The following is a 15076-nucleotide window of genomic DNA, read 5'->3' on the forward strand; positions in this document are numbered from 1 at the left end:
GCATTCCTATGCTAATGTATACGTACACAAGTGATATATTTAATTGTTCAGACAATTAAGTCAAGGCCGTATGTTTGCAGGTACAACCGGAGCAGATGAGCAGGGCCGCAAAAATTGGAGGGCACCCGACTGTAGGCAATTATTGTGTTAAAAAGAGCATTAATTAGAACTAAAATTAATGGAAATATCACAGCCCAAGGCCCATGCAACCACCAATCCCGGTCCATCAGTTACTCCCAGCGCCCTCTGGTCCCCTCTTCTTTCTCTCTCTCTCTCTCAATGCAGCAGTTCAAAAAAATTCACAAACTCCAAATTAACTTATGCACCAATCATTTCCTCCCGATCTTGATTCTTTTCCAATCCTCCTTGGGAATAATGCTTCACGCTTTACCCAAAATTCACCTTGTATTATTCTCCCACGTACTTTGATCTATGTTTTATATATAAAGCGAGGCACGAGTTTGTTTGGACAGAGACAGCCTCACACCAGCCTGATGTACTTTTAACGAAAGTATGAACAACCTTACGTTTGAGAACAGCTTGCACCGACACATCCATAGTTCATTGAGACGAAGAGAGCCATGCGTTCCATCTTTCTCCTACGCACGCTTGTAGCTCAGCTAGACTCGATGAGCGAAATTTCATAGTTAAGTTGCATGCGATAAATATCCATGGTTGTTAGTATCAGATCGACTCGATCTGTAGTGTATTAGGTCGGCTGGACCCATCCATCGCCCAAACCCTAAGTGACAACAATGATTCTGATGTTAGTATTGCTAGCGATATGATTCATCTAGCGATCGAATATGCAAATCCGCACATGCGTTCCTGTGCGAATGTATACGTACACAAGTGAGACATTGTCTTGTTCAGACGATTTAGTCAAGGCCATATGTCAGCAGGTACAACCAGAGCAGATGAACATGGCCCCAAAAATTGGAGGGCGCCCGACTATAGGCAATTATTGTGTTAAACAGAGTATTAATTAGAGCTAAAAATGATGGAAATATCACAACCCAAGGCCCATGCAACCTCCAATCCCGATCCATCAATTACTCCCAGCGCCCTCCGGTCCCCTCTTCTCTCTCTCTCTCTCTCTCTCTCTCTCTCTCTCTCTCTCTATATATATATATATATATATATATATATATATATATATATATATATATATATATATATATATATATCAATGTAGCTATTCAAAAAATAAATTTCACAAACTCCAAATTAACTCATCGACCAATCGTTTCCTCCCGATCTCAATTCTTTTCAAATCCTCCTTGGGCATAATGCTTCACGATTTACCCAAGATTCACCTTGTATCATTCTCCCAGGTACTTTGATCTATGTTTTATATATAAAGCGAGGCACAAACCTGTTTGGAGAGAGACTGCCTCACACCATCCTGATGTATTTTTTACAACAGTATGAAACATCCTTACTTTTGAGAAGAGCTTGCGCCGACACATCCATAGTTCACTGAGACGTAGAGAGCTATGAGTTCCATCTTTACCCTATGCACGTTTGTAGCTCAGCTAGAATCGGAGAACGAAATTTGAGAGTTAACATGCATGCGTTAAAAAATCCATGGTTGTTCGGCTGGACCTATCCATCGCCCAACCACCTAAGTGACAATGATGATTCTACTCCTATTATTGCCAACGATATGATTCGTGCGGCGACTGAATCAAAAAATTCGCGCGTGTGTTCATGTACGAACGTATACGTACACAGGTTAGATATTGTCTTGTGCAGACGATTGAGTCAAGCTCATATATTAACAGGTGCAACCGGAGCGGATGAACAAGGCTCCTAAATAGGAGGGCGCCAGACTATAGGTAATTATTGTGTTAAATGGAGCAATATTTAGAGCTAAACTGATGGAAATATCATAACCCAAGGCCCATGCAACGTCCAACACCGATCCATCAATTACTCCCAGCGCCCTCCGGTCCCCTCTTTTCTCTCTCTCTCTCTCTTAATGCAGCTACTCAAAAAAAATCACAAACTCCAAATTAACACATGGACCAATCATTTCCCACCCGTTCTAGATTCTTTTCCAATCCTACTTGGGCATAATGCTTCACGATTTACCCAAAATTCAAGAAGAAGAAGGAAATGAAGAAGATCACACGCTGGTAGGTTGGACCCGTCCATTGCCCAACCCCCTAAGTGACACTGATGATTCTACACTTGTTATTGCCTCACACCAGCCTGATATACTTTTTACAACAGTATGAAAAATCCGTTCTTTTGAGAACAACTTCCACCGACACATCCATAGTTCATTGAGACGAAAAGGGCCATGAGTGCCATCTTTCTCATGTGCATGTTTGTAGCTCAGCTAGACTCGAAGAGCAAAATTTGAGAGTTAACATGCACGCGTTAAAATATCCATGGTTGTTCGGCTGGACCCGTCCATCGCACAACCCCCTAAGTGACAATGATGATTCTACTCCTGTTATTGCCAGCGATATGATTCATGGAGTGATCGAATCTGCAGATTCGCGTATGCGTCCCTGTATGAACGTATACGTACACAGGTCAGATCTATTATATACCTAATAATAAAAGACGGAAGCTTTTTATAGTTCTTCATACGTTATCTTTTTATATCCGTTGATTTTGTGTTAATCATAAACATGGATGGCTAAGATCTAAAAATAGATCTACAAACAGGTAAAAAGGAAGAAAAAAACTGCAGAACATAGTTGCACGTCCGGCTCGATGAGAAAAAGGAGAAGGGAGCGCTGCGTCCCGCTTCCCTAAAAAATCTATTATTAGCTACAAATAAAAGGACCCGTCTTCCCTAAAAGACCTCATCAAACACGGGAAGGATAGTTATATTCGTGTACAACTCACCAACTCAAAACTCAGGAACGGGAAACCAATCTGTACTATGAATCTCTACCCCCTCGATCTGTGGCGATTCTCATAGGGAAAGTCGCCGAGCCGGCTCGAACACCATGGAGCAGCGAGATCGAGAGACGGCTGTGTGCCCGCGTCGACCCGAGCAGTTGAAAGAACGGATGGAGTGGCAACTACACGGTCTCCAGTATGCACGTGCGCATCCCTGATTGATCCCCTCCGATTTCTCTTTTTTGCGGCGGTTCACTTGAACTCTCTTGCCAGTCGGTCTCCCCGCCCCCGCCCACGGTGCTACTCATTGTGCCCACATACGGCACAACCCCATGCTCCACGAAGCCCACCATGACGCTGGCTACCACCGGCACCTAGGGCAGTGCCTCTTCCCTCGTGCACTGGCCAGGGACACGGTGGCGGGACGGTGTGGATGGAGGCGCTGGAAGTGGGACGGGATGGCGACGTGAAGACAATATTTTCGAGCAGCTGCAGAGTGCATGCGTGTGTGGTGCTGCTACATCGCCATAGTCCATAGTCCACGCGTGCATGATTTGGGCAGAAGCATTAGAACAAAGAGCTGGTCGGGTCGAACAGACGAAACCGACTCGTCTTCCCCCGCATCCGGCCGTATTCGTCGGATCTGGGTTTTCTATGTACGTGTGTTGGTCGCCGGAAATACCCATTTTCTGTTTTTACATGTGCGTCTAAACAGTCTAGGAATCGATTAAGGAGCGACCTTCGTGTAGGTGCAGGTGGTGTTCAGCAAGATTAACACCAGATTTTGAGGCTATAACAAATTTGTTCTCCGTCAAGTTCAAGTCCGATCTATTTATACAGACATGTGTGTTTGCGGCGAATTTGTTAATGCTGGTTCTTGCTCATTGATGCTGCTCCTTCTCATCCCATACTTGCAGCTGCTCACATGCTCTGCCAAGCCGAATCGTTGCTTTTCCTGGATGATAACAAGGCCGTGAGTGGACTGTTCGTCTGATTATAAGGACGTATTTAGAAGATGGTCACCTCCACAAATCAGTGGCTATTTTTTATAGTGCAACGGTACAAGGTATACGTGCCCTCAAAAATGCTACAGACTGAATGACATCTAATTGTGATTCTGTAATTAATTTGTAAGTTCGTTGGAGGGGGCCTCTTAGGCTAGAGGGACGTTAAGCTTGGCGACATTGATGAGGCCCTCTATAGGCTTAGAAGCAACTTTAGACTGAAAATGTCTACACCGTGGATGCTCTTAGGAAATCAGGCAGAGACAACTTCATCATGTTTGGGTTTTCTGAATGGCCATTTAAAAGTCTTAATTCTGAGATACGTTCCACAAGTATTTTATCTCTATCACATCTTCACAGCCTGACTCTTGAGCCTTGCACAATCCTCTGTTGTAATCTCTTTTCCCTGCAAAATTCAAGTGGAGTACACATCTGAGTATACTCTCCTTCACTCCGTTGTACACTTGTGGTGTCTAAACTGACGGTTTCTTTTTATAGTGACTGTTTTTATGCAGTGTAGGTGGAAATAGGAAATCCCCTGGAGTTGTTCCAACCAGTCCATATCCAAGGAGTAACACAAGGGATCCAAGCAAAAATGGCAAAGAAAACCAAAGGCTAGAAAAGATCGATCCAGGGGTCATTTGTTATCGCTGATTAATATTCAAGAACCACTATATTCTTGAATATTGGAGGCAGTCTTAGTTAGTCCAGGTCAATAAACTTGATAAATACAATTTCCTTTTTGGTTCCACCTGATAGTTCAGTTTTAGTATGAGGTACTTGATCACTTGGGCCTGTTTGAACACTTTACTAGAAATTGTAGCGACAACCAGCAATGTTCATGATGTATTCTAATGCTAGATTATTATTTATTTTTTAGAAAAGGAGGATGACCCCCGGCCTCTGCATGTGGACGATGCATACGGCCATTTTATTAATTATTCTCACAAGACCTTACAAAGCCATACAACAGCAAGACTAAAGCCACCGTCTAAGCAACAACTGTCGCTACACCTATCCAATTGATGAAGGGGCGCAGATAGTCTGGGCCTAATACCAAACAGACATCGCAGCCGAACCTAAACATCTAAGACCTGAGGTCCCAACCAGGACGCCTGCCGGGTATGGGGCACCTACCAGTCCGGCGCACTCCTCAACCAGGGCGCCTGCCGGCTAATGCTAGATTATTAGCAGTATAAGATCTTTGTTGGTTCATTCAGTTCCGTCCTATCTTGTTGATATGGTTAGTTTTTCCAAATCCTTAAGCCAACTTCAAATTTTAGCCTTGCTTGATCATTTTGGATTTAGTGTCAGTTTTGGGTACATGTCTCTTCAACAGAACAACATACTGATTTTGTGTGATATAATAAACGCTACTTGCTCATGGTGACTATGTGCAGGAATACGTTCTCGGTGGAGGAGATCCTCAAGATCGACATGAAGTCGGGATATAAGGACACAAACAACACCTTCCTAGAAAGAACGGTCTGAAATTTCTGGTACAGTTATGTGTTTTAAGAAGTTATACTGGGATGCACCTTCTATATAACACTATAATATGAAGTTATCTTTCTAGATATTTCACTTTTCACATGAGTCGACGCACCATTTTATTTGAAAATATTTTCTTAATTATAATTTGTGAATAGATTGTATGATGTTCATGTGTATGAATTGCCCTTTAGCACAAAATAAAGGAGCGAGGTGCAGAGGAGATGTGAGGACAACTGATCAAAAACAGAAGGAACTTGTCTAGGAAAATTGTACATGTATGATGTATCGTGGTCCAAGCCTGCGAAATTGAATTGCTGATTTTTTAACCAAAAATACCTTTTGACCATAGATCATTGTATATATTTTTTCTCCCGTTGCAATGCACGAGCATATGTGCTAGTATTGTCTTGTGTGGACGATTGAATTAAGGCCGTACGTTAGCAGGTGCAACCGGAGCGGATGAACAAGGCCGCAAAAACTGGAGGGCGCCCGACTGTACGTAATTATTGTGTTAAACAAAGCATTAATTATAGCTAAAAATGATCGAAATATCAAAGCCAAAAACCCATGCAACCTCCAATCCCGATCCATCAATTACTCCCAGCGCCCTCCGGTCCCCTCTTCTCTCTCTCTCTCTCTCTCTCTCTCAATGCAGCTATTCAGAAACAAGAAATTTCACAAACTCCAAATTAAATCAGGGACCAATCCTTTCCTTCTGATCTTGATTCTTTTCCAATCCTCCTTGGGCATAATGCTTCACGATTTACCCAAAATTCACCTTGTATCATTCCCCCATGTACTTTGATCTATGTTTGATATATAAAGCGAGGCACGAGCCTTTTTGGAGAGGGACTGCCTCACACCAGCTTGATGTACTTTCTATAGCAGTATAAAAAAATCCTTACTTTCGAGAACAACTTGCACCGACACATCCATAGTTCATTGAGACGAAGAGAGACATCAGTTCCATCTTTCTCTTGTGCACGTTTGTAGCTCAGCTAGACTCGGAGAGCAAAATTTGTGAGTTAACATGCAAGCGTTAAAATTTCTATGGTTGTCCGGCTGGACCCGTCCATCGCCCAATAGTGGCGAAGCCATGCATGAGCTGTGTAGTCAAATGACTACACAGCTTTTTGGCAAAAACACCATACAATAAGTATATATCATGCAGAAAAAATTATAAGTACATACATATGACTACACAAGTTTAAATTGACTACACATGAATGAATTCCTGGCACCGCCACTGTCGCCCAACCCCCTAAGTGACAATGATGATTCTACTCCTGTTATTGCCAGTGATATGATTCATCGAGTGTTCGAATCTGCAAATTCACTCATGCGTTCCTGTACGAACGTATACGTACACAGGTTAGATATTGTCTTGTGCAGATGATTGTGTCAAAGCCGTATATTAGGAGGTGCAACTGGAGCAGATGTAAAGGCCCAAAAATTGGAGGGCGCCGCGAACCAACCTGTGGTTGGATGGTTAGAGAGACTGTGGTATCCTCAACCCACCAGGGTTCAAATCTTGATGCTCGCATTTATTCAGGTGCTCATAGGGGTAGGGTGTGCGTGTGTGCGTTCATAGGGGTGAGTGTATGCGCGTGTATATGAGCGCTTGTGTCTGTACTGATGTTCAAAAAAAATTGGAGGGCGCCCGACCGTATGTAATTATTGTGTTAAACAGAGCATTACCTAGAGGTAAAAATTCATGGGAATATCACCACGCAAGGCCCATGCAACCTCCAATCCTGATCCATCAATTACTCCCAGCGCCCTCCGTTCCCCTCTTCTCTCTCTCTCTCTCTCTCTCAATGTAGCTATTCAAAAAAATCACAAATTCCAAATTAACTCATGGACCAATCATTTCCTCCTGATCTTGATTCTTTTTCAATCCTCCTCAAGCTTAATGCTTCACGATTTACCCAAAATCCACCTTTTATCATTCGTCCATGTACTTTGATCTGTGTTCTATATATAAAGAGAGGCACGAGCCTATTTGGAGAGACTGCCTCACACCAGCCCGATGTACCTTTCACAATGGTATGAAAAATCCTTACATTTGAGAACACCTGAACCGACACATGCATAGTTTATTGAGATGAAGAGAGCCATGAGTTCCAGCTTTCTCCTGCGCACGTTTGTAGGTCAGCTAGACTCGAAGAGCGAAATTTCACAGTTAATTTGCATGCGTTAAAATATCCATGGTTGTTAGTATCAGATCAACTCGATCTGCAGTGTATTAGATCGGTTGGACCCGTCCATCGCCCAACCCCCTAAGTGACAACAATGATTCTGATGCTGGTATTGCTAGCAATATAATTCATCCAGCGATCGAATATGCAAATTCGCATGTGCATTGCTATGCTAATGTATACGTACACAAGTGATATATTTAATTGTTCAGACGATTAAGTCAAGGCCGTATGTTTGCAGGTACAACCGGAGCAGATAAGCAGGGCCGCAAAAATTGGAGGGCACCCGACTATAGGCAATTATTGTGTTAAATAGTGCATCAATTAGAGCTAAAATTAATAGAAATATCACAGCCCAAGGCCCATGCAACCACCTTTCCCGGTCCATCAGTTACTCCCAGCGCCCTCTGGTCCCCTCCTCTTTCTATCTCTCTCTCAATGCAGCTGTTCCAAAAAAAAATCACAAACTCCAAATTAACTTATGCACTAATCGTTTCCTCCCGATCTTAATTCTTTTCCAATCCTCCTTGGGCATAATGCTTCACGCTTTACCCAAAATTCACCTTTTATCATTCTCCCATGTACTTTGATCTATGTTTTATACTCCCTCCGTCTAGGTGTGTAAGTCATTTTACGTTATGCACCGCGACCAAGGCGGAGAGGAAAACGAGAAAACTTAATGTCTTTTTGCTAATTAATAGCGTTGCATGCAATGAACTAACCACCGCATGTCATGTTTGGTAGTCTCAAGTCGTTGAAAGCATGCATGGCCCACATCTCTTATTGGTTGATATGCCACAAAACAAGAAATAAGGAGGGAGTTAATGTACCGTGCCTAAGTGTTTTGGGATTATTTGATTTTCGCAAGGTGACTTACACACCTAGACGAAGGGAGTATATAAAGCGAGTCACGAGCTTGTTTGGAGAGAGACAGCCTCACACCAGCCTGATGTACTTTTAACAACAGTATGAGCAATCCTTACGTTTGAGAACAGCTTGCACCGACACATCCATAGTTCATTGAGACGAAGAGAGCCATGCGTTCCATCTTTCTACTACGCACGTTTGTAGCTCAGCTAGACTCGAAGAGCGAATTTTCATAGTTAAGTTGCATGCGATAAATATCCATGGTTGTTAGTATCAGATTGACTCGATCTGTGGTGTATTAGGTCGGCTGGACCCAACCATCATCGCCCAAACCCTAAGTGACAACAATGATTCTGATGCTGGTATTGCTAGCGATATGATTCATCCAGCGATCATAGTTAAGTTGCATGCGATAAATATCCATGGTTGTTAGTATCAGATTGACTCGATCTGTGGTGTATTAGGTCGGCTGGACCCAACCATCATCGCCCAAACCCTAAGTGACAACAATGATTCTGATGCTGGTATTGCTAGCGATATGATTCATCCAGCGATCGAATATGCAAATTCGCACGTGCGTTCCTGTGTGAATCTATACATACACAACTGAGACATTGTCTTGTTCAGAGGATTTAGTCAAGGCCGTATGTTAGCAGGTACAACCAGAGCAGATGAACATGGCCCCAAAAATTGGAGGGCGCCCGACTATAGGCAATTATTGTGTTAAACAGAGTATTAATTAGCACTAAAAATGATGGAAATATCACAACCCAAGGCCCATGCAACCTCCAATCCCGATCCATCAATTACTCCCGGCGCCCTCCAGTCCCCTCTTCTCTCTCTCTCTATCAATATAGCTATTCAAAAAAATAAATTTCACAAACTCCAAATTAACTCATCGACCAATCGTTTCCTCCAGATCTCAATTCTTTTCAAATCCTCCTTGGGCATAATGCTTCACGATTTACCCAAGATTCACCTTGTATCATTCGCCCAGGTACTTTGATCTATGTTTTATATATAAAGCGAGGCACGAACCTGTTTGGAGAGAGACTGCCTCACACCATCCTGATGTACTTTTTACAACAGTATGAAAAATCCTTACTTTTGAGAACAGCTTGCACCGACACATCCATAGTTTATTGAGACGAAGAGTGCCATGAGTTCCATCTTTCGCCTGCGCACGTTTGTAGCTCAGCTAGAATCGGAGAGCGAAATTTGAGAGTTAACATGCATGTGTTAATATATCCATGATTGTTCGGCTGGACCCGTCCATCGCCAAACCCCGTAAGTGACAATGATGATTATACTCCTGTTATTGCCAGCGATGTGGTTCATGCTGCGATCGAATCTGCAAATTCATGTGTGCGTCTCTGTATGAACTATACGAATACAGGTCAGATATTGTCTTGTGTAGACGATTGAGTCAAGGCCCTACGTTAGCAGGTGCAACCGGAGCGGATGAAGAAGGCCCCAAAAACTAGAGGGCGCCCGACTACTGATAATTATTGTGTTAAACAAAGATTTAATTATAGCTAAAAAATGATCGAAATATCATAGCCAAAGGCCCATGCAACCTCCAATCCCGATCCATCAATTACTCCCGGCACCCTCCGGTCCCCTCTTCTCTCTCTCTCTCTCTCTCTCTCTCTCTCTCCCTCTCTCTCTCTCTCAATGCAGCTATTAACAAACAATAAATTTCACAAACTCCAAATTAACTCAGGGACCAATCGTTTCCTCTTGATCTTGATTCTTTTCCAATCCTCCATGGGCATAATGCTTCACGATTTACCCAAAATTCACCTTGTATCATTCACCCATGTACTAAAGGGAGGCATGAGCCTTTTTAGAGAGAGACTGCCTCACACCATCCTGATGTACTTTTTACAACAGTATGAAAAATCCTTACTTTTGAGAACAGCTTGCACCGACACATCCATAGTTTATTGGGACGAAGAGTGCCATGAGTTCCATCTTTCGCCTGCGCACGTTTGTAGCTCAGCTAGAATCGGAGAGCGAAATTTGAGAGTTAACATGCATGTGTTAATATATCCATGATTGTTCGGCTGGACCCGTCCATCGCCAAACCCCGTAAGTGACAATGATGATTCTACTCCTGTTATTGCCAGCGATGTGGTTCATGCTGCGATCGAATCTGCAAATTCATGTGTGCGTCTCTGTATGAACTATACGAATACAGGTCAGATATTGCTTGTGTAGACGATTGAGTCAAGGCCCTATGTTAGCAGGTGCAACCGGAGCGGATGAACAAGGCCCCAAAAACTAGAGGGCGCCCGACTAATGATAATTATTGTGTTAAACAAAGATTTAATTATAGCTAAAAAATGATCGAAATATCATAGCCAAAGGCCCATGCAACCTCCAATCCCGATCCATCAATTACTCCCGGCACCCTCCGGTCCCCTCTTCTCTCTCTCTCTCTCTCTCTCTCTCTCCCTCTCTCTCTCTCTCTCTCAATGCAGCTATTAACAAACAATAAATTTCACAAACTCCAAATTAACTCAGGGACCAATCGTTTCCTCTTGATCTTGATTCTTTTCCAATCCTCCATGGGCATAATGCTTCACGATTTACCCAAAATTCACCTTGTATCATTCACCCATGTACTAAAGGGAGGCATGAGCCTTTTTGGAGAGAGACTGCCTCACACCATCCTGATGTACTTTTTACAACAGTATGAAAAATCCTTACTTTTGAGAACAGCTTGCACCGACACATCCATAGTTTATTGGGACGAAGAGTGCCATGAGTTCCATCTTTCGCCTGCGCACGTTTGTAGCTCAGCTAGAATCGGAGAGCGAAATTTGAGAGTTAACATGCATGTGTTAATATATCCATGATTGTTCGGCTGGACCCGTCCATCGCCAAACCCCGTAAGTGACAATGATGATTCTACTCCTGTTATTGCCAGCGATGTGGTTCATGCTGCGATCGAATCTGCAAATTCATGTGTGCGTCTCTGTATGAACTATACGAATACAGGTCAGATATTGTCTTGTGTAGACGATTGAGTCAAGGCCCTACGTTAGCAGGTGCAACCGGAGCGGATGAACAAGGCCCCAAAAACTAGAGGGCGCCCGACTGCTGATAATTATTGTGTTAAACAAAGATTTAATTATAGCTAAAAAATGATCGAAATATCATAGCCAAAGGCCCATGCAACCTCCAATACCGATCCATCAATTACTCCCGGCACCCTCCGGTCCCCTCTTCTCTCTCTCTCTCTCTCTCTCTCTCTCTCTCTCTCTCCCTCTCTCTCTCTCTCTCAATGCAGCTATTAACAAACAATAAATTTCACAAACTCCAAATTAACTCAGGGACCAATCGTTTCCTCTTGATCTTGATTCTTTTCCAATCCTCCATGGGCATAATGCTTCACGATTTACCCAAAATTCACCTTGTATCATTCACCTTGTATCATTCACCCATGTACTAAAGGGAGGCATGAGCCTTTTTGGAGAGAGACTGCCTCACACTAGCCTGATGTTCTTTTTACAGCAGTATAAAAATCCTTACTTTTAAGAACATCTTGCACCGACCCGTCCATAGTTCATTGAGACGAAGAGAGCCATGAGTTCCTTCTTTCTCTTGCTCACGTTTGTAGCTCAGCTAGAATCGGAGAGCAAAATTTAAGAGTTAACATGCATGCGTTAAAATATCCATGGTTGTTCGGCTGGATCCGTCCATATGGCCCAACCCCCTAAGTGACAATGATGATTCTACTCCTGTTAAATAGTGAAATTTTTCTAAAGAATAAAGGTAATGTTGCACACAACTTTGCACTAAAATTGCACTTTTGTAGTATGCAAATAACAACCATATAATAATGTAATTTCCGCACATATTACATAGTATTTGTGTATATACATTTGCACTCACTTAAAATCCCAAAAATGCTTACAAAATAAAAAATAAAACCAACTAATAAAGAAAAATAAATAACAAAAGCAGAACGCATAAAAAAGAAAAACAGAAGGAAAGAGGGATTGGCGAGGCGGTACATGTAATGGGCTTCGGCCCAGTCGCAAATCGACTGATGCAAATATGCGGTGAGTCAAAAAAATCAGCCCAAACCCAGCTCCCAGAACAGTCCAGAAAAAAAAACACAGCACGCATCTCAGGCTATGAATCAACAGCCGAGAAACTGACTGAACCAAAATTAAAATCCAGGGTATGAATCAAATTCATCGAAGTTCATAGACTGGAATTTCTCCATGTGCTCCCCTTCCCCCAGACTCGCTGGAACTACCTACATATACCCGGCGGCCCCTAACAAACCAAGCAAGCACTCCCGCAAAAGAGCAAGCACGTACGTCTGCCGGCCGGGACAAAAACTCCTCAGAAGAGCGATACAAATGGGCAGCTCCAACACCACCAACCCGACGGTTTTCTCTGGCATCGCGGCCGCCGACGACGTGAAGGAACCCTTCCGGCCGCTTAAGCCCGAGGACGTCCGATCTTACATTCACGAGGCTGTCGACTTCATCTGCGACTACTACACCACCGTGGAGTCCATGCCAGTTCTCCCCGACGTCAAGCCGGGGTACCTGCAGCACGAGTTCATGGCGTCCCCGCCAACTTATCCCGCACCGTTCCACGTCACCATGAAGGAGCTCAAGGCCTCCATCATCCCTGGCATGACGCACTGGGCCAGCCCAAACTTCTTCGCTTTCTTCCCCGCCACCAACAGCGCCGTCGCCATCGCCGGAGACCTCATCGCCTCCGCCATGAATACTGTCGGCTTCACGTGGCAGGCTGCCCCCGCAGCAACTGAGTTGGAGGTACTCGCGCTTAACTGGCTCGCGCAGCTCCTTCACCTGCCCGACACCTTCATGAGCCACACGGCCACCGGCGACCGTGGGACCGGAGGCGCCGTCATCCTCGGCACCACCAGCGAGGCAATGCTGGTAACGCTCGTCGCCGCGCGTGACGCTGCGCTGCGTCGGAGCGGATCTGTGAGAGTGTTTGGCATGCCGGGTCTGGTTGTCTACGCCGGGGACCAGACCCACTCCACCTTCTTCAAGGCATGCCGCCTTGCCGGCTTCGACCCCGCCAACATCCGTTCGATCCCCGCCGGCCCAGAGACCCAATACGCACTGGACCCGGCGAAGCTGCTCGAGGCCATGCAGGCTGACGTCGACGTCGGCCTCGTGCCAACGTACGTTTGCGCCACGGTGGGCACCACATCTTCCAACGCTGTCGACCCAGTGGGGGCCGTCGCCGACATTGCTGCATCCTTTGGCGCGTGGGTCCACGTCGACGCCGCCTATGCCGGCAGCGCCTGCATCTGCCCGGAGTTCCGCCACCACCTCAACGGCGTCGAGCTCGTGGACTCCATCAGCGTCAGTCCGCACAAGTGGCTTCTCACCTGCCTCGACTGCACCTGCCTCTATGTCCGCGACGCCCACCGCCTAAGCGACTCCATGGAGACAAACCCGGAGTACCTCAAGAACGACGCTACCGACTCCCACGAGGTCACTGATCTCAAGGACATGCAGATCGGCTTGGGCCGACGATTTCGTGGGCTCAAGCTGTGGATGGTCATGCGCACCTATGGCACCGCCAAGCTTCAGGAGCACATTCGCAGCGATGTCAACATGGCCAAGTTGTTCGAAGGTCTCGTCCGCACCGACCACCGGTTCGAGGTCGTCGTGCCTAGAAACTTTGCCATGGTGTGCTTCAGGATCAAGGCTCGTGGAGCCATAACAGAGGAGGCCGCAGATGAGGTCAATCGTGTGCTGATGAAGAATCCGAACAAGACTGGCAAAGCCTACTTTGCGCACACTGTGCTCAGCGACAGGATCTTGCTCCGGTTTGCGGTGGGGTCGTCGCTTCAAGAGGAGAGGCACGTGAGGAGTGCATGGGAGCTCATCAAGAGGACGACCAACGACTTGATGATGGATTAAGTGTGTGCATTCATAGAGAATTTGACCCCAAAAAATGAAAGAAACACACGACTATTTATGTGCCCGACAATTGTAATAGAGAGAGGTTCATACTACAACCTTGATTTATCACCAAAGTCTAAAAAACAACTCTAAACTCCAAAACCGTCTACTTTACAACCTCACATACAAAACCAAACGAAAATCAACCTTTCTCAAGTCAAAACCAGTCAAATGCCTAGTCAGCATCTTAGTCACCCGCCACGTCACACACCCGAAATATGAAAGTCACCCTGCCACATAGGCATCCTAGTAAACTAGATGGTTTCGAAGTTCGGGGTTGTTCTTAAACTTTGTTGACAATTCAGGGTTGTAATATGTGCTTCTTTCTTTGTAACACGAAAAGGAACTGAATCGGGCGGCCAATCAAGTCTCATGCATGTCCACGCATATGCACGCCTTATATTCAAGGCATATGCACTGCTCGCGACGACTTATCCCCTCCCAATCTTCCGCATCCCCTCGTTTCTGTCACTCCCAACATCGACGCAACTTCCCTTCTCGTGCCGCTCTCCTTCCAGTCACCTCTACCACAAGGTTTTTGATCCGGCTCACAACAATGCCTCAACGAGGTTAGTCGCCCCAGCACCCTTTCATCCTCTCGTCCGGCGGAGGCGACCCGATGCGGTGGTGGTTTGTGCTCTCTAGCTCAAGGACCCGAATCGGCAAAGTTTGACTTGACACAAAT

At 45.0% G+C, this 15076-nt stretch overlaps 1 protein-coding gene across 1 annotated transcript; it reads left to right on the plus strand.

Moving 5' to 3' along the window:
• Nucleotides 1-12740: 12740 nt before the first annotated feature.
• LOC123100821 (tryptophan decarboxylase 1-like) lies at nt 12741-14754 on the plus strand. Its single transcript, XM_044522693.1, has one exon. It carries the CDS (start codon nt 12799-12801, stop codon nt 14347-14349), a length of 1551 nt encoding a protein of 516 aa, XP_044378628.1. The 5' UTR covers nt 12741-12798; the 3' UTR covers nt 14350-14754.
• Nucleotides 14755-15076: the final 322 nt, after the last annotated feature.

This window comes from Triticum aestivum, chromosome 4D (assembly GCF_018294505.1).
Source record: "Triticum aestivum cultivar Chinese Spring chromosome 4D, IWGSC CS RefSeq v2.1, whole genome shotgun sequence".
Taxonomy (NCBI): domain Eukaryota; kingdom Viridiplantae; phylum Streptophyta; class Magnoliopsida; order Poales; family Poaceae; genus Triticum; species Triticum aestivum.